Genomic DNA, 20,336 nt, shown 5'->3' with positions numbered 1-20,336 from the left:
GGAGATGGAATTGTATTTCCTGTATCATTGCACTAATGATCCATGGGTTGTCTTCGTTCTTGTTAGTTAGCATTGAGAACAGCTCCTTCGAGTCCGTCTCAAAGATGATGTTTGTCCACCTTTGTGATGTCGTCATTCTTGCTGCAAGCAAAAAGGCCCAAGTCTTAGCGACAAGAGTCGTGGTTATCCCAATAGGAGCCGCCAATGCCATTATTACATTTCCATTTTTATTTCTACAAATCCAGCCTGCTCCTGTTCGTTCTGGTTGTCCATCCATATTGTTTTTGTTGGCTCCATCCGTGTTGATTTTCACCCATTCTGCTGGTGGAGGACTCCATTTGATCCAAATTGTTCGTGTATTGTTTTCCCTTGTGGAACCGTTCCGTTGTTGCTGTTCTCCCACCATATTTGGCATTATCTTTTTACAAACTGCCCAAGTGTATTCTTGGCTCAACAGGATAGCTATTTGGCTTGTTTGCTGAGGTGTTTGGATTTGCTTTTTATAAACCCGTTCATTCCTAGCTAGAAAAATACTCCATAGTGCATAGCAGCATATTGAGAACATCTCTGCATTTTGCGAAAAACGCAGGAATTCTTTGAAGGTCGTTGGAGGCACAACAGACGTTGTTGATGTGCTAGCCTCTCTCCGATCCTGGTTATTTCCGCCTGAATCGGATGACCTGTAATCCCCTTGACGTTGTATTGCAATCTCATTTGGTACCGGATGCGATGGAATTATCAACCTGTCATAAGGGTTTCCTGTGTTGTTTCCTCTGTTGATGTGTGCCATTATCAAGTTCCAAGTTCGTTTCGCCCTTTCACACTGAAAGAGGCAGTGTTGTACTGTCTCTGGTTGAAGCTTGCAAATTGGGCATGTATCATTGTCAACAATGTGACGAGAGTGGAGTGTTTTGAAGGTTGGGAGTCCTTCATGACTGACTTTCCACAAGAAAAGTCGTATCTTTTGGGGGCATGCTGCATTCCAAATTGTCTTGTAATCCATTCTTGAGTAAGTATGGTTATGGACAGTTTGGTTAGCAGTGGTGTCCTGGTTGTAATTATTGGCCAGTAAGTGGTATCCACTTTTTGCCGAGTATTGACCACATTTGGTGTGAAGCCAAATTGGTTTGTCAGGGGTAGGAGGGTTTGGAATGTGTATGCTATGTATCGAGTTGGCTATGTGGGGAGGAAATAAGTGAAGTAAACGATCTGCATCCCAATTAAAAGAGTAAGGTTCAATTAAGGAGCTTACCAGGAAATCGCCATTCTGTGCAGGTGGTTCGAAAGTTGGATGTGCAGGTATCCACCTGTCCTTGATTCTAGTGGACTTTCCATCGCCAATCCATATAGCAAAATTTTATTGAACCATTTCCGCCAATTTATGAATATTTTTCCATGCCGGACTTGCTGAGTCTGGTGGTTTGAGCCTGTAAATCAAGATTGATCTACCTTGTAAGTATTTATCTTGATACATTTTGTTGCATATAGATTCTGGCTTTGCATGAATTTTCCAAACTCTCTTTCCTAGTAGTGCAAGGTTGTGGTTCCTTGATGCTCTTATTCCCAAACCTACTTGACTAATAGGTAGAGTGATCTTTTGTTTTCCCACCGAGTGCATTCTCCTCTGAGTTTTGTCATCCCCCATAGGAAATTCCTCGCAATTCTATCCATTTTTGATGGACATGAGCTGGTAGTATTTGGGTTTTCATAGCATGATTAGCTGTGGGATCAGTGAAGATTTGATAAGGATCCATCGTCCTGCTTGATTGAGACATTTCGCCATCCATCCCCTTGCTTTTCTTTCCGTTCTCTGCAACATATGAGAAAAAATAGGTGAAGAATTCCTGCTTTTTTTGAACTGCACTCCTAGATATTTTGGTGGATGATCCGTTGTGGGAGTGTCGAAAGTTGTTTTTAACCAATCAATCATTGGCTGCTGCAATTTAGGATGATGTATCAGCACTGATTTCTGAGTGTTAATCGCTTGTCCAGCCGAGATCGAGTATGAGTGTAAGATCTTTTTGAGGTTCTCGCACGTCATTGGATCTGCTGAGCAAGTGATCAGCAAGTGGTCAGTATACATCAGATGTAGGAGCGGTTGAGTTTTCGATGATATCTGTAGTCCTGTTAATCTCCTTTGGTATTGCAACCGCGCCAGATTTGTTGATAAGATTTCAGCACAGAGGATAAAAATATATGGAGATAAAGGATCTCCTTGACGCAGTCCCCTGTTGGGTAAAATTTTTCCTTACGGATTTCCGTTAATGTTGACCGAATAGGACACTGAAGTTATGCAATAATATTTGGATAATTAAATTTAATATCCAGAAATGAAAAATAAAAATTCCATATCTTCCTTTTCTGGTACCTACCTGAATAGCACTTAGGCATGGTGCATCTTTCTCAAGTCTTATGTTGCCAACAAGGTTATAAAACTCTTTTTTCTTCTTCATGAAACTAGTGATTTCCACCTGTTTCGGGTGGTTTTTCTGGTTCGCTAAAGCCCAAACCCACCTATAAAAGCGTATGTTGAATGTAAACGACTAAACGTTGCCAGTATGCCAAATGCTGACCATGAATAACATATTTACATATTTTTTTATACTCATTTTGGGAGTCACTTGTTTGATCATTTTTGCCAAAATTAATGTAATAAGTAACATACCGAAGGAAAACCAAGAATCTAATAGTACAAGATGTCGAGACAGAGACAGAAACTAAAGTAATGGCAATCTAATGACATGAAGACATGGCGATGAGTGTACAACATAGATGCTAGCACCAGGAATCCAGTTTTTTTTTTTTTTTTTCCTGTATTACGATTTAGATCATAAAAATGTAACCAAACAATCACAAGGTTCTGGTAATCCATCTCAACAGCCTCACCAAGAGGGATTACTCGCCGCAGATGATAATTTTGAAGACAACGAATTATACTCCATTATGTACATTACTACCAAAGGAAAGCATGATACTGTAAATTGTATGATTACCATCTGTGTTACAAGGATACGCGTAAAAAAAAAATTCAGCCGTATCGATACGTATTTACACGGATACACGTACTAATACTCCCAATACTTCAAGATACAACTTAGTTAGAAAACTTCGACTAAATATTAGAAAATTTAGATATTTTACTAGATTCTATGAGAAGTTTTAACTATAGTGACAAAATATTAGTTCCTAATCTGTCCACTAATCTTGCTCTAGACTTTCTTCCTTCTTATCTAGACTTTTTCTCTCTTCAGTGAGGTTAATCATACATATTACATTTTAATCATGCAAACACATGTATGTATTTTGTTAAGTTTCTATCTTATATATGATATACTTATGTCAATATTGACTTATATATAATATACTTATGTCAAACTACTGATCAATATTGAGTATGTCGTATCGCCGTATTTTAGTTTTTCAAGTTGGTGTATCATAGTAGCATATTGGTATCTTGTATCCGATACCGTATCCTATCGTTGCAACACAGATTACCATGCATTTTAACAAAAAGAGGCTTACAGAAAAGATTGCACCAAGTTTTCCATACAGAGTTGAATCCAAGAGAGTTTTCAAAGGTGTTTGTAAAAAGAATAATTCTAGTTGCATCTCCTTCCGAAGACTTGAGACCTCTTCTTCTTAAGGTTCCTAAGAAGTTTTTCTAAAATCAGGATCAAAATTTTGTGAAAGAGAAGAAGCCATACAGTTAGAATCCCATCTGCAGTCTCAAATTGATGATTTTCTAAAATCAGGATTAAGAGTTAAGTAGAGGCTATAATCAGTCACGCAATATGGAGTATCAAATAAAGAGCTAAGAGTAAGCATAGCCAAATGTAGATTTAAGCAGACAATAAGAAAAGAGCAGACAATAAGAAAAGAGCAGACAATAAGAAAAGAGATACTTAGTTGCATGACTAATATAATGTGAAGAATATTTCACACTGGAAAAACTTGATTAAGCTGATGGCATACATATGATACAGAAGATGCACAGAAGTGAAAGAAACAATATATAGTGGTCAACATAGCAGAAGAACTATCCTGATTGGTATTGTCTGCCAGGTTTTCAGCAACAACTGCAGATGCATCATCATCCACACGCATAGAAATCTGGTCCTGAGCAGCTGGTAAAGTGCCACTTTCATTTTCGGATTCGGAACTCTCTGTGCCACTTTAATTTTCTGACACAGAATTTATCACACCACCAGCATCATACCAATGCACGAACTCATTCCAGTGATGTAATCCACCAACTTCGCCAGATGCATAAACATACTGCATAAAAAGTGACTCATGATCTAGCAACTCTTACGGAAATATTGTAATATCAAAAATAAATAAAGTTATCAGAAATTACGTACCTCCCCAAAAGCCAACCTTACCCTATGGGTTGACAGATCCCTGATCCCTTTGTAGTTTGATTTTCTCATGCCATGGTCATGTTATGCCATGCCATGCCAGTAATAGATGTACATCAAAATAAAATTGCAATGGCATAGCCGAATGGACAACTTTTACAAAATTGCAATTCTGCCGAACTTTCAAATGTTCAAACATAATTGACCCTATAATTTTGAAAAGAATTAAGGACTTAGAGCATCCACAGTGGGCGAGTATAACCAAATTTATGGGATGAGATCCTAACACAGTGGGACGGAGTAAAGATCAAATTTGGACCAAAGATCAAATTCCAGACCAAATATGGTCGCGACCAAATCCCAAATTCTGATATAGTCGGGCGTAAACTTAAAGTACGTTTGATGCTGGGCGTAACATAAATTTACGCTTGTTAACGGGCGTAAACCAAATTTACGTATGTTGGTGGGGCGGAATTTAAATTTACGTTTGTTGCGGGCGTAACATAAATTTACGCCTGATGAGACGGACAGAAGAATTCCGCACGTTGCCAGGCGGACACCAAAATTCCGCCTGTCTGGGGCGGACACCAAAATTACGCCTCTCTGGGGCGGACACCAAAATTCCGCCCCTCTCAAACGGACATTTTATTTACGCCTCATCAAAGTTATGAAACATGAAATGAAAATTTTCGAACGTTAGAATGATAAATTTTTCGAACGTTGGCGTTGGAGATTGCGTAGCAGATTTTTGACCGTTGGTAAGATATTTTTATCTTTCGAACGTTTGAAATTGAATGTTAATAACGGGTTTATTTTATACCTATATATACCAGATGAATTCCTTTCACATTTTCATATCATTCGTTTGTATTCGGCAACAAAAAAATAGTATCAGGAAGAAAAAATAGTTTTCCATATTTCAAATCATTTTGAGAATTTTCATCGAATCGTTTTTAATGTCAACACCACGAATAGCAAGAGGTCCAAATTTTACGACAATCGAAGATGTCACGATGTGTAAAATTCATTTATCAATATCTCAAGATCCCGGCGTTGGAGCCGATCATTCAGAGATTGCGTTGTGGACTCGTATCAAGGATGATATTGAAGCTCATTTACCGGATAAACCAGAGCGGTCTTGGAGTTCCTGGCAAAAACGATTTCAGGGAATAAGTAAAGAAGTGGCGTTGTTTTCGGCAAAACAGGCGGAAGTGGAAGGTGAATATCATACGGGATGGGGTCCGGAAATGACCGTGAGTATTCTCTCTGTTTTGAAACAATTATTTTCTAATATTGAGATGCCCATGAACCTAATTGTTTTTAAAAACATTAACAGCTCGAAGAAGTAAACAAACGGTTTAAGGAATGCAATCATGGAAGAAAATTTAGGCACGAAGAGTGCTACCCAATTGTCATAGAAAATATAAAATATAATCGTCGATCGACTTTTGTTTTTGATACGACGCAAGATTTGGATAGTAGCGTGAATACCGAGGAAGATGGCACTCAAGTCGAGTCCGGTAACGACACAGATAAAGGAGACATAGAGAATACATACCTTCGTCAGATGGGAAAAAAAGCAGCTAAACGACTGAAGAAAACCGGGCGAGAGAAATCCACGAGCCAAGAGGAATTGATGGGAATAATTATTACACAGCAAGAAAATTTCAATTCTCATTACCGGGAACAATCAAGATTCAAGATGGAACAAAAAAAGGCCGAGTTTGCACAAAAACAAGCTGAGCATGCTGCTAAAATAGCCAAGGAGGTCGCAGACGATGAATTTCGCATCATGATGATGGATCTTTCCAAATTGGATCATGTACAAAAGGAGTACTTCGAACTTCGAAAGGCTTTAATAGTACGGGACAAAAGGAGCCAATTATAATCGTCAAAACGGGATAGTTCGAACCTTAAGTATTAAGTCTAATAATAAGTGATAATAGTTTTAGTAGTTTATTTACGTTTTAATATGTATTAATTTTGTCATTAGTCGTATTATTATGTAATATTTGGGATTTAATTTTATCTTCATTTAATTTAATCAACTTTAACTTATTTTGTAACATCTTACTTTAATTTACCAAGTGATGAGTATATGAAATAGAGTTAATACATTTCAATAAAATTATTCGTTAAAATAAAATCACATAATTTTTTCATATAGGAAACAACATTTAATTCGAATATTTTGTCCTCGTCTCCAACCTTTTAATTCCCATATTCTGCCCATATATGTTCGATTAAGTCATCGCGCAAGCGAATATGCCTATCTTTGCTGCGCATATGACGTCGGCGTTGCTCAGCTCTAATTTGGGAAAACTCCTCACTGTTGCCTCTTAATATATTAACCGGTGTCGGGTTGCTACGATGATCATAAACATGTGGCCATTCACCGGGTAGACGCTCATCCTCGACTATCATATTATGTAAGATAATACACGTTTTCATGATATAGGCAAGCACATCTGGATTCCACATTCTAGCAGGTTGTTTGATGATTCCAAACTGTTGTTGAAGTACACCAAATCCCCGCTCTACGTCTTTTCTTGCACCCTCTTGCATCGCTGAAAATATCTCTTTTTTCCTACCAAGCGGATGTTTAAACGCCATAATAATAGTAGCAATTTCTGGATATATTCCATCACCTAGATAATACGGCATGTCATAAGAATGACCGTTTACCACATAGTTCACCGGTGGTGCTTTTCCCGTGACCAGACTTCGAAAAACATATGAACGGTTCATCACATTAATATCGTTGTTAGAGCCTGGCATACCAAAAAATGCATGCCAAAACCATAGATCATACGACACCACCGCCTCCAACACGATGCTTTCGCTCCCTTTATACGCGGTGTAAGCCCCTGATTCGGCAGACGGACATTTATCCCATTTCCAATGCATGCAATCTAGGCTACCTATCATCCCTGGAAATCCTCTATCTTTGTTTTGGTTGAGCAACAACTCAACATCACCAGCCGTAGGTTCACGCAAATATTCTTTCCCATACACATTGACAATCGACTTGCAGAACCTCCGAGTTGCTTCCAACACCGTGGTTTCGCCTATGCGTAAGTACTCGTCTATTGCATCTGCCGCACATCCATAAGCTAACATTCGCACCGCTGCAGTTACTTTTTGATGAGGGTTTAATCCTAAAACTCCACACGCATCGGGCCTTTGCACAAAATATCTGTCTTCGGCTGTAACACCTTCCACTATTCTGTTAAACAATTGTCGACGCATCCTGAATCTTCTGCGAAAAACATTAGGTGGTTGGTTTGGATACGGAGAATATACTTTACGTTGAAAATTAAAATAAAATCGATTACCAAAATACCTCTAATATTTGGAAGGGCCCGCTTAGTGCCTTCTGTTGTTTCCTACAAGCTTGTCGGAGACCTGCATACAATCTCGAAAAGGCACTACCGCCCCAGTCAAGGTCTTGTATTTTATCAATTTCTTCGAAAGCAGCTAACCATCCAGCATCAATATAGTTCTTTGCATTAGGAAAGAAAAATTGACCCAAAACATACATAAAAAAGGCAATTGCTATTCTATGGGCGAGGAGAGAATCTTCATTAGCCGCCACCAACTTATCTTCTTTGAAGTATGAGCTTAAATATGTAATTGTAATTGAGTTTGATATCCACGACGCGCCTCTTGTTCCCTGTGTGATATCCGGAAAAATCTTCTCACGGACATAGTCAAATTGGTATAGGCTCGAATCATACGGAACTACATAACCATCACCGATACTCAGTCCAGTTAACATGACCCAATCTAATGGCGTGAACCCCATCTCACCAAATGGAAAATGGAACGTGTTGGTTGTATCCCAAAACCTCTCAACAATATAATCAACAACGGCATGTTGGGTAACGTTACACTCTATGTTCAACAATTTTTCCCACCCCGCTTTTTCAATCAAATATTTAACTCTAGGACAATGTATTGAAATAAATTTATAATAATGAATTACCGATGCCAGACATCCACGATGTTTAAACTTAAATGTTGGTGCGTCTGAAAATGTAATGTCTTCAGTAGCGTGCGGCTTATCATCTTCCACTATAGGAAACCTCCCTAACCCGGGGACGTCGACCTCCTCAATTTGACCGGTAGAGATTAAGTTGTAATCAGCTTCGGTAGATTTTTGTCTCTTGTTGGTCTTTTGGCGATCACTAAACCTCGATATAAACTTGTTCATTCTACGCACAAACATGTTAAATACAATTTCATAATTAAAAGACCAATCCACGAACCATAATAGACATAAATTTAACCGAACAAAATTTCAACATCAAAAATTCCATAAACATAAATTTAACCAAAAAAATAATTATCCAATTAACTATATATAACTATTTATAATTAACAAAAAATTCAATTAAAATACGAAACTAAATTAACAAAAAGATAAATTAAATTAAATCACGTAACTAAATTAACAAAAATAATTATCCAATTAACTATATTTATAACTATTTATAATTAAAAAAAATAAATTAAATTACGAAATTAAATTAACAAAAAAATATATTAAATTAAATCACGTAATTAAATTAACAAAAAATAATTATCCAATTATTAATATTTATAACTATTAAATAAAACAAAAAATTAAATTAAATTACGATTAACCCAATTTTAATAAGATTTGATTAACCCAATATGAATATCCAATTAGTAATAAAGTCTGATTCAATTTTCAACGTAAAAACCCTAAATAAATTCGAACAAAAAATACAATACCTGCGCATATTATTACACAAATTGAAATAAATTCGAACAAAAAATACAATACATGATATTATTATTACACAAATTGAATAAAGAAAGTAGAAAATACATACCTTATAATGGAGTTTTTAGGGTTTTTGTGGAGTTTTTAGGGTATCTGTACGGTTGGTAGATGGGAATGGAGAAGAAGAATATGAACTGAAGAGGAGCGGTGAAGCAAACAAGAATATGAACTGTGTAAGAATATGAACTGTGGAAGAAAATGAACTGAGAAGAAGAAGGCTCGTGTAGAAGAGATGGGTTGTGGTTGGGAAGGAGAGGCGGTATTGGTGGAAGGTGCGGTTCATTAAGATTACGCCCGATTTGATCGGACGGACAGGAGAGTACGCCATAACCCTAAACCCTAATGAAACGGAAATTTTGGTTACGCCTGTCTCAGGCGTAATAATATTTTACGCCTGACAAATTCATCACGCGGACAGAAGATGTCCGTCCGTACAACTCATCACGCGGACACCAAAATTCCGCCCGTCTGATCTCACACGTGCTGTGTGACCGTGTTTAACTCGGACGGAATTTAGTTTTACGTTTCTTCGAGCGGTCATTTGGAATCCGTCTGATCAACGGGCGGAATTTAAGATTCCGCCCCTTACCAAACGTAATTTTTATTTACGCTTGATAACAAACGTGATTTATATTTACGCCCGTTTGAAACGTAATTTATAATTCCGCCCAGAAATGAAACGTAACTAATACTTCCGCCCGTCTTCATGCGTAAAACTGTTTTACGCGCGACCAAATTTGGTCTTCTCCCCATAACGTCACAATACAGATTAAACTCATATTTAGTCTTTTTTTTTGGTCTTTGATCTTTGAGTTTAGTCGTACCATTGCAGTCGCTCTTAGTCAACTAAGAAAAAAACGGACAAAAAATACAGTTAGTTATTGGATCCATAAATTTAAGCAAGGTAATTAGTCATCACCTAAAATCATGTTTCATTTTTCTCTACTAATCACATTACTCTTAAACCCTAAATAGTACTAAAACATAGAGTAATTAAGAAAAGTTAATTAGTGTTATTAATCAGTTATCATCTGATATGGCTACTCAAGAGAACATCAACAAAGATTCTTCTTATTGGTAAGTTATTAGATAACCTTAATCATTCCGTTCCATTTTCCTCAAGTTCATGTGTTTATTATTAATTAATTGATTCATTGCTGTTGCAGGTATAATAAGTTCACTACATCTCCATCAGATGTTCGTTTTCGCATTCATGGAAAGCATTATCGACTAGATAAAGTAAGATTAATACAACACATTCTCAATTATATCCGCATTTTTTTTTAATTGGGAAATTAGTGTGTTGAACATACTTTAAACTCTACTAGAGAAGCATCTGCCAGACCCTGACTGTCTCTATGTGCTTGTTGAATTAAACAATTGCATGTTCTTGTTTTATATCGATTATTATTTATTACTGTCATTGCAGAAACTTCTGATAGAAAAATCACGTAAATTTGCTATGCTACTGAAGGATCACAAGAATGAAGAACTCGCAGTTCCTTTTAAGAACATACCAGGGGACTCCACTGCCTTTGAACTTGCCATGAAATTTTGTCAAGGCTATGAGCCAAACCTTACGGCCGTTAATATTGTCCCAGTCATTTGTCTGGCTTTCTACCTTGAAATGACTAAGGAGCACTGTCAGGGAAACCTCTTAGACAAGGCATTTAACTTCTTTCACTTGAAAATCCTCCCTCACTGGAACGAATCTGTCGAGGCTTTTCAGACCATGGAACACCATTTTGAATTTGCGATTCGTCTCGGTTTGGTTGATTCTTGTTTAGAATCTTTACTTTCAAAAGCCCGTGATAATCCTCGCCTCCTTGGAGAACCATTCAAGAAACCAACCCTCAGTGACACTGGTGCAGATTACAGACCAATTGTAAGGAAGAAATTGTTTTCTTCTAATCAGCAGGCGTCAGAAGCTTTAACATTGTTAAGTCTCCGTCTTTATGAGCTGATCGTATCGAACATGATACAGAACGGGGTTCAACCGGAATATGTGGCAGCTTCTCTTTTCAGGTATGCAGAGGCATGGGCTACAGTTAACATCACAGGGGAAGCAGTTGTGGATTCTAAAGAAGTCATTGAAACAGTAGAGAAGCTTTTGCCTGATGAAAAGATAGTACTCCCTTGCAAATTGTTGTTTGAGATGCTGCGGACCGCAATTTTCTTCCATGCTAGTCCTAGCTGTAGATATGGATTTGAGATGAGGATAAGAAAGCAGCTAAATGAAGCTGTGGTTGAAGATCTCTTGACTCCTTCTCAAGGTTATGCAGCTGAAGTGCAATTTGATATAGATTGTGTCAAAAGGATACTGCAGAATTTTTATGCCAAGTATACTTCTTCAGAAACTTCGGGGCTGATCAAAGTTGCTGAGCTCATAGAAGATTACTTAGCCAAGTTAGCTGATGATGTAAATCTCACCAAGGATTCTTTTATATCCCTCTGTGCCATATCTGTTGCAACAACAATAGAAACAAAAGGATACTCGGATGGAGTATACCCAGCTATCGATATTTACTTGGACAGACATAATTACCTGACTGAATCAGAGAAAGAAGAAGTTTGTCAAGTGCTAGATTGCTCCAGGATGTCGGAAGAAGCACGCATTCACGCTTCGCAGAACTCGCGGTTGCCATTAAGGGTGGTGGTGCAGGCATTGTTTGTTGGTCAGCTGCACCTAAGAGACGTTATCACCACAAGGGTTGACAATTCAGATAACGGGTCCAGAAAAGAAGAGATTATTGGAAGCGAGGCAAGTGAGGATGCAAGGATAGAAATGGATAACAGAGTGATCGAGTTGGAGAACGAATGTGACAGAATGAAGAGACAGATAGAGGAAGGTGTGGTGAAGGAGAAGAAAAATAGCAAGTGGAAGGCATTGAAGAGGAAGTTTGGGTGCATGAATGGTAGTCATGCCTATACCAATTGCCAAGTTAAGAAGAAAGCCTTCTCTAGAAATGGTGCCTAGTTTATGTATTATGATGTTGGATTTACTGTTCCCCTGCAACTGCAGATACATTTGTTCTGGGAATTGCAATGTTGCATGAACTGGGAGCTGTAAGTGCTCGGAAAGTTGCACAAATTCAGGCAGACACTGTAACAGGATCTTAACTTCATATCAGTGTTATGATTCACCTGAACAAATCCGTTCAAAAACAGTTTTGATCAAACAGTTTCATTGTTAATCTACTATGGAAATTAGGCCTATCTTTGAATAAACTTAAACAACTATTGTGTACTTGTACAAAGAGGCTTTATCATATCCCGCTAAAAAACTATGCATCTCACTATCCCAGTAGAATGGGAAAATACATAAGCAAAGGAAAGAAGAAGGGAACAAACACCAGGTAGAATGTTCATAACTTCATGTAGATACTGCTAACATTTGTATGGTAGGTTCCGACTTGTTTTGCTTCAATATTTTCTGCACAAACTTTATGTTCTCTTCAATTCAGGTTATTCAAAGTACGAAACCAGATTCCCGAAAGAATTCTTAATTCCATAATGGGTCATTTGGTGGAAGCTGATATTCATCTGGTTTCAATGCCACGGAGAGATCTGGCAACACTGGAGCAGTCTCGATTACCCTGCAACCAAAACTACTTCCATCAACTTCATGAAAGAAATACTCTTGTTGTATGAATGAATATAACATGGTTGTACAGAATTGTGCAAATGTAAAATGTGGAACTTTATGCGTGCATTGGATCAGATATGCAGTGTAACATAAATTATCAGTTCCAGACCTTTCATGGCTGTAGAGATCTTGGTTAATCTGGCCTTTGCTAGAAGCGTCTTTTGCAATCTTCTCTGAAAGGTACTTCATAGTTCCCCAAATAGGTGGGTTTCTGCCACATGAGATGGTAGTTAGAAGATATTGAGCAACTAAACCTTAAGAATTACTAGATTAATCGGTAATGCAACTAAATTTTTTTTCTCATTTAACAGTTCCTGGGGTGATTTATTGTCTAATTGCTCTTACTAATATTGACGAAATTATAGCAAGTAGTCCTACAATATTTGGCAAGATATAGGAGAACATGCAAAATAAGAAAATAAAATAACTTGGAACTTGACGAAAGATAACCAGACATCATAAAGAATGAACTAATCCATCAGAAATTTCCAAAAACAAACTCAAGAGAGGCGTCAATGATTACTTTGATATAGGAGGAGTTGTATGGAAGGCTTCACACTCCTTTTTCTTTTCTTTATGAAACTCCTCTGCAGCTCGAAGACTTGATACATCCATCAAATGAGATTTTTCTGTGTTTCCCTCATCAAGAATTAAGCCGTGGTAATAGTATGCTGCAGCCTGAAAAACAGATACACAGGTACTTCAACTAAGATGCAGTTCTTTCAATTAAGATACGATGTGGTAACACAATAGAACATCTTTTCGTCAAAAAAATTAATAAAAAACATCAGAAAAGACATACAAGGAATGTAACAGTGCCTTTAGGTTTATCAGGAGTTGACTACCAATTTATGCACAAAATTGAAGAAGATATGACTTTGATATAACAGAATTAATGACTATGAGGATGAACGAGAAAGTCTGGTAACTGAAAAGAGGTACCTGCGCTTCGTCATATTTCCACTTCACATAAAGCTGATGTTTTTCACCCCACCCACTTGTTAAAGGAAGTTTCACAATGTTGTCATGAGCCTACAGAAAACAGCATACGTGAGTAAGCATAAATCTTGTAAACATTACATCGTATAATAACATATACACGATATCTTCTCATTTGAAGACTCACAAATTCTCTGGATGCCGTCAGTTGTTTTGAATAGTGCATTATAAATACCTGATGCCAGTATTTAACCATTTCACATGCAAGCCTCTGTTTGACTGCAAGGGTGGCCTTAGTACAATCAATTGCCATTCCAAGTTGGATATCAACACTCTATTACATTCATAACAGAATAGTCAGGACTTGGTATACTTTTATCCTATAGTTTTGTTTGATAAGTCATCTCCTCAAAGAAACATATAATATCACACAAATACCTGGCCTAATGCTTGTTGACAAAGTGCTTGGAGCACTCCTTCTGCTAAGTCTACGGGAAGATCTTTCCTGTAGTTAAAAAGTAGTCGAAATGAATTTAGTAAAACTCCTAGTGAAGAATACGTACAGTTTGTTCAACAATCTTATTTGTCCAATTATAGCATAATGTCAGTACATATAATCCTAGGTTTTCTTTTTCACTACAGGTTGATGTAAGATGATAGAATTACGCAATTAAAAATTACAACAGTGAAAAGAAATGAAAATCTACAAAACCTGAGTTCAGCCGGTAACTGAGGAAGGACATGGTTAAGAGCAAAATCCAAATATCCTGCTCCTTTCAGGAAAACATCCACTGAATTTCGTTTGCTTTCTGCGGGAAAAAAATGAAAGATGAAAATTGTTATCACAAATTCTAGTTATAGGAAATACCAAATACAGCAAGGAAAGCATAGTATAAACGTTAGTAGCCCAACCAACTGTAGGCACGGCTAGTGTGGTCATTTTCCTTGAGAATAGATTCCAAAACACCCTGAATGGTATTTGTTACTAATTCCAGAGTGAAAAGAAAAATGGACTGATTAAAAAATGAGTTTCTAGCTCTTGTTTGCCTAACAACTTCTGATTCAGCAACTATTTAAAGTAACAAACTAGACAAGTAACACGGCCACAGAAGTAGATAATCGCACCATCTGTTTGCTGATAGCCATCAGAAGATGTTTTAGGAAGAAGTGATAAATTGGCCTGTGAGAAAGATACCATAGCCATCAAGTGTAAAACTGACAACACCTCATACCAAGCATTTGATATTGCAGTTTCCTGCAAGAAAATCAATAAATAGTCATAAACACTTGAGAATTTTTCGTAGGAGACAGGTAAAATGAACAAAGAAACAGAAAAAGTGAACGAATAAAGGAATTGAAAACATGGGCTGAGCAAATTCTTACTTCAGTGTCATCTTCTTGATTAACCCAAACAAATTTTACACTGTTTTGTAGCTTGCTTCCTACAAAGAAGTAAAGAAAATATACCATGATGCAAAACGTCACTAAAATTTCATTTTAAACGCTGTTCATGAAAGAGAATTCCAGAAAAGATATTATGTTCTGTATTTTATTTATTTTTGCAAAGCATCCTATCTAGAGGAACAAACATCTGTGAAGCTTGATCCAAACTTGCCTCTGGACATATGAAAAAGTGTTCTGATTTTGCAGACGCATTAAATACCAGTGACACATTCTCTTAGTGGCCAGTGCTAATTGACATAAATATGTAAAGTTTTTTTTACCCTCTTTAACTAAACCCAAAAGAACTGGTAGGTAATCTTCAAGCGACTGCTGGAGATCAGACAACATTGAACCTCCTGCAGAAATAACAATTTCATGATACTCATGTACGTGTTGAGCTATCAATTTTTACAAAAAGCAAAGGCTTCATAGAATCCACAAACCGTGTTGTGTAGCCGCTTTCCTCTTTGGTTTAACAGCTGTTTGTGCTTCTTGACTGGCCAGGACAACTACTCGAGTCCTAAGGCCAGAGAGTCGCTCTATTAAGCTTTTCGACAAGTTATCACCAAGTGACTGAGAAAAATTGACAGGTTTCGGAATTCGCAATCCAGGAACGAAAACAGCTAGCTCCCCAACATTTTTAGGGATCCTTCTATTCTGATCGACATCCTCTAATGTTGATAATGAACACCCCATATCTTGCGTTTTATAGCTGCACAACACAATTTAAACAAACGTAAAACCTCCCAACGAATGCAGATTATTTGTCAACTACAGAACTAGACAACATTATCAAAACATAAGCTAACATAATTTTGAAGTGCCAAATCGCTGCTGGCAAATGTCACCGAGAGAAGTAGAAATTTCAACCAACTAAACAAGACAACTGGCAGTTCACGTGCTATATTAATAAAATTTCACAGGAAAAGTGATTCAATGATTAATACACAGTAAATGAAAGAAAAGCATAAGAAATCTAGTCAATGCTTACTTTTTCGCCCTATAAAAACGTCAATTGAAGCACCTTCCAAACTCTTTTCCAGTTATCCTACGCACTGCAGCACTGATAAAAAAGCCAAAAAGTCAGAAACAAACAAGTTTCTATCTTAAGCTGAAATATAAAGATTCTTTACAGACAAACATACTTATCAGATAATGCATTATAGAAATAGAAAAAGTTCAATTGAAACTTAAAATTTGAAGTCATGAAGAAGAAATGCTAAATACAAGTAGTTTGGCACAAAAGTAAAGATAACGTGATTCCAAAAAGTTGTTGGAAAAACACAAAAGTGGAAGAAAAAAAGAGAACCAGAATAAACAGCTTAATAAGGGATTGTTTGGATCTGTTCATCGTAACACTAAAAAAGAAAGCCTTTTTCTTTAGCATTTTATAAGTTTTATACTTTTTTGCCACTCTTATCAAAAGTGAAGATCATAACTACTAATAGCATCATAAAATGCTCAGAAAAATCGGAGAGGAAGATGCAAATTCCAAACTGGACTTAACTCTCTAGTAGTTCAGAATACTGAAAAATCTGAGAAATTCGTAGTTTCAGAGTTTGGTGACCTGGATTTCTAACAATTAAGCCTTATACTCTTCAAAGGTTGAGAATCAGATATGAATTCACTCTGTTTTCCACTCAAATTCGATCAAATTTACATCCAAAGAGAAAATTTCTTACCAATTTCAAAACCCCGCAATTCAAGATATTCCCCCACAAACATACACTTCAGTAATACATGAAGAATTCCGCCTAAATTGTGAACTCGAAATCCGCTCACACAACTAATTTTCTTCACAGAATTCCCTAAGGAATGAAAATTCAAGGGAGGGAGATGAAATCTGTGGTTTTAATTTCTGTGTGATTGGAGTTGATGTAGTTGAGTAGTGTCTCAACTGGAAGTTTGATGATATACTACTAGTTTGATTTCGTTATCAGGCGGTCTCTATCGTCATGGGCTGTATACAACAATAGTGGGAAAGGCGTGTGTTAACACTCATTAGATCTCCTCGAGATTTTGTCTAGTCAGATGGGTGGAAAATCTCAACCTGACTTGTGGTGGATCAATTTTACCATTTTGGGTACCTAAATACAGACCAACGCCCTTCAGTCCTTCACTACTTGGAACGATCTTTCTTTCTTTTTTCTGGCACCATGGTTTTATCTAGGGGACCATTAAGTCGTTAGGTCATCCATTGTTTAGCCTGGCTAGGTTGAGGCCTAGTCCAGTTATTTGGGGCTTATTAAATTCCTTTCCCACCTTATATAATTATAAATGGCTATGGGATGCAAACTTGATAAAAAAGATTAATCTTGTCCCAAATTAATTCCTAAAACTAACATATATAAATACTAATTCATTACCATTTTGGGAAAAAAAAAACCAAAAAAACTTTCTATTTCTCATCTAATCTTTCCTAATTTCATAAAATTTTTTGATGTTCTTCTCCAACGATTTCTGATCCAACCAAGAAAAAGTAAATCTCCATCAACTCATTTTATAATTCACATTTCTTCATTGATTTACATGTTTAAAATTTCGATTTTGAAAAATTAAAATCTGATTTTCCCAGAATCAGTTTATGTTGACATATCGTATCAACCGATTCTGGATTTTTTAATTCGGCCATGAAGAGCACGTAGAGGAATCGGTTTATATGATGACTAGCATCGACCGATTATGTGTAGAAATCAGAATATGAAAAGATATCACCAGAATCAGTTTATAAGTGCACTGGCATAAACCGGTTCTGGGTAGTTTTTTTTTTTAATTTTTGCTCATAGAATCGGGTTTTATTGACGTGCTAACGTACCGATTGTGGAGTTGTCTCTTCAGATTCTATTTCGCAATCGGTTTTTATATATGTACCACATAAAATGATTGTTAGGGTTTTATTTTCCTGTGTGTTTTTGAAGTTAGAATCGGATTACATGTATTGTTTTATAAACCGATTGTGTGGTTTGATTTTTTTGTTGTAGATATGGACTTCAGTCATCTGAGCTTCTTTAACCACCTCATGGAGAAAGAGGATGGTGCCAGAAAACCGGAGATCATGGAAAGGAGCATGTATAAGTTCGCTTTTGGAAGAGAGACCAAGTTGGAGCAGGCGTTGAAACTTTTGGACCAGCTTTCAATGGAGGAGCTGATTGAGGCCATCCAATTTGCCAGAAGGAGGAGGAATGAAATTGCAGCACAGAGGGAGGCGGACGCTGAGGATGATATCCCGTGGGAAGAAATGTCTATTGATGTTGCAATGGGTGCTGTTGAAGATGTTGTTGCCGATGTCGTTGCTACTCCTGGTGCTCCATGATGCTGATGTTGTCTTTTAGATATTATATGTTTAACTTTTAAGTTTTTAAGACTTTTGGTGGTTTAAGTTTTAAGTTTTTAACACTTTGTTGGGATGGTATTGGTTTATATTTTGGATGATAATAGTTTGAGCTTAATGCACTTAAAGTTTTATTTATGATTATGTGTATAATGGGTTTATCGTAAAACAAGTATATGCATGCTTCATACCTTGTTTTGCAAATACAAGCACATAATCGGGCTATGCGACACCCCCACATAAACCGATTATTATGGCTTTATCATGGAATCGGTTGATGTGGATGTCAGTATAATCCGATTCTTCAAGCCTTAGAAATGCAGTTTTTCTGGATCTTTTTCTAGTAAGAATCAGATTACATGTGAAAATATATAAACCAATTACTGTCGATGAAAATTCAATTTTTTTACATGCACATAATCGGGTTATGTTGACAACCATAAAGACCGATTCTATTTGTCATGAAAACACAATTGGTTTTTATGGACATTCGAGAAGACCAATTGTGCCAAATTGTTTCACTTTTTTCAAAAAAAAACTAGCCGCTGGGGTCTTTCTCTATATATAAAGACCTCATCCTTGAACCCATTTTTCCCCAAAATTGCTCATTTTATTCCCTCTCACTACATATACTCCACACCTACTCATTTCATACATCTGCATACAAGAAATGACATCGTTTGACTCCGCGGAAGATTTGACAATCACCAAAGCTTGATACAACGAAAGCCGAGTTGATCACTCCTCGTCCAAGAGATTTTGGGGGAAGATATATAACAAATTTAGGCAAGATTATGGGAAGCCGAATAGAAGAAGTCTTCAACAAATCCATGATAGGCACCAAGTCATCCTAGATGCGATTGTTGCCTTTATATCTGTCCAACAACAGATTTTGAATGCTAGCCACTTTAGCACGCCTCTTCAACAATTTGTGAGTACTTTTTTTTATGGTTTATTTTAAACAATCTACATTTACCAATTTTTATAACTAACAAAGTAAGTTTGTGTGGTGTTTTTGTAGCATGAAGGCGTGAAAGCGTGCTACTTGGAGGAAAAGGGGGAAGCATTCACATTTGATGCAAGCTATAACTTCATGGTATCAAAAATTCCGGAGTACGGGATGGAGTTCACGGTGGGTGAATCGGACTCGGATTCCTCGGATGAAGATTGATAGTTTTAGTCGTTTTTGTGTAGGTTTTGTGGGTACACCTCTAGCAAATCCTCATGAGGCTATAACCCGTCCACTGGGGTCACCTAGGAGTTCAAAGGCTTTATGCACGTGCTAAGCGCATCCGTGATTCTTACGCAAAGAAGTAGATTTGAAATGAATGATTTTTTTCTTCTTCTGAATATGAAACAATCGGTTTATATATGATGCCAACAAAGAACGATTAGGAGAATCAAATTTTACCTACGCAAACATTAACCGATACCGGTATCCTTCATGAATACCAAATAACACTACCAAAATCGGTTTACAAATGCATGAGCGTAAACCAATTCTGGGTAGTGTTTTCGTAAAAAATCAATTTTTTTTAGTTGTTTGGTGCTTTGAAGATCGATTTGCATTAGTTGATCTCACATGTAACACAATTAATTAACACCTAATATGATTAATTAACACTAATTAATAAGGGGTAAAATAGGTAGTGAGAGATTGGTTGGATAACGGATTGTGTAAAATTTAAAAATTTATAATGATCTTTTCTGTCATCTAGTACAATGCCCCAAATAATTGAACTAGGCCCCAAACTAGCCAGGTTGTTTAGGGATAACATGATGCCCTAGTAGCACATCAAATGATCCTTT

General features: G+C 36.9%; 2 protein-coding genes across 3 annotated transcripts; one reads left to right on the top strand and one right to left on the bottom strand.

Moving 5' to 3' along the window:
- The first annotated feature begins 10,204 nt into the window (after nt 1-10,204).
- Nucleotides 10,205-12,288, top strand: LOC113306188 (BTB/POZ domain-containing protein At5g17580-like). Its single transcript, XM_026555155.1, has 4 exons — nt 10,205-10,245; nt 10,335-10,407; nt 10,598-12,083; nt 12,191-12,288. Exons 1-4 carry the CDS (start codon nt 10,205-10,207, stop codon nt 12,286-12,288), a joined length of 1,698 nt encoding a protein of 565 aa, XP_026410940.1.
- Nucleotides 12,289-12,342: 54 nt separating this feature from the next.
- Nucleotides 12,343-17,120, bottom strand: LOC113303463. Of its 2 annotated transcripts, none has more exons than XM_026552497.1 (13): nt 16,879-17,120; nt 16,188-16,259; nt 15,640-15,908; nt 15,478-15,552; nt 15,137-15,195; nt 14,879-15,008; nt 14,466-14,562; nt 14,192-14,258; nt 13,941-14,087; nt 13,757-13,846; nt 13,338-13,492; nt 12,924-13,025; nt 12,343-12,764 (listed from the first exon to the last, which is right to left on the bottom strand). In XM_026552497.1, exons 3-13 carry the CDS (start codon nt 15,890-15,892, stop codon nt 12,671-12,673), a joined length of 1,269 nt encoding a protein of 422 aa, XP_026408282.1. In that variant the 5' UTR covers nt 15,893-15,908; nt 16,188-16,259; nt 16,879-17,120; the 3' UTR covers nt 12,343-12,670. The 2 variants fall into 2 exon arrangements, with proteins under 2 accessions (XP_026408282.1, XP_026408283.1); XM_026552498.1 differs by having other exon boundaries at nt 13,989-14,087; nt 16,879-17,119.
- Nucleotides 17,121-20,336: the final 3,216 nt, after the last annotated feature.

This window comes from Papaver somniferum, chromosome 8 (assembly GCF_003573695.1).
Source record: "Papaver somniferum cultivar HN1 chromosome 8, ASM357369v1, whole genome shotgun sequence".
Lineage (NCBI taxonomy): Eukaryota > Viridiplantae > Streptophyta > Magnoliopsida > Ranunculales > Papaveraceae > Papaver > Papaver somniferum.
The sequence above is the reverse complement of the archived record's forward strand: the minus strand, read 5'-3'. Positions and strand labels throughout refer to the sequence as shown.

What these genes read in the sequence shown, in the direction of transcription:
- LOC113303463 (XM_026552497.1), bottom strand. Translation starts at nt 15,892, where the DNA reads ATGGGGTGTTCATTATCAACATTAGAGGATGTCGATCAGAATAGAAGG. An exon ending in GAAAGCGGCTACACAACACG is followed by an intron (nt 15,553 to 15,639) that starts GTTTGTGGATTC and finishes TTATTTCTGCAG; the next exon opens with GAGGTTCAATGTTGTCTGAT. An exon ending in TGACGGCATCCAGAGAATTT is followed by an intron (nt 13,847 to 13,940) that starts GTGAGTCTTCAA and finishes TGTTTTCTGTAG; the next exon opens with GCTCATGACAACATTGTGAA.
- LOC113306188 (XM_026555155.1), top strand. Translation starts at nt 10,205, where the DNA reads ATGGCTACTCAAGAGAACATCAACAAAGATTCTTCTTATTG. An exon ending in AACAAAGATTCTTCTTATTG is followed by an intron (nt 10,246 to 10,334) that starts GTAAGTTATTAG and finishes TTGCTGTTGCAG; the next exon opens with GTATAATAAGTTCACTACAT. An exon ending in AGCATTATCGACTAGATAAA is followed by an intron (nt 10,408 to 10,597) that starts GTAAGATTAATA and finishes CTGTCATTGCAG; the next exon opens with AAACTTCTGATAGAAAAATC.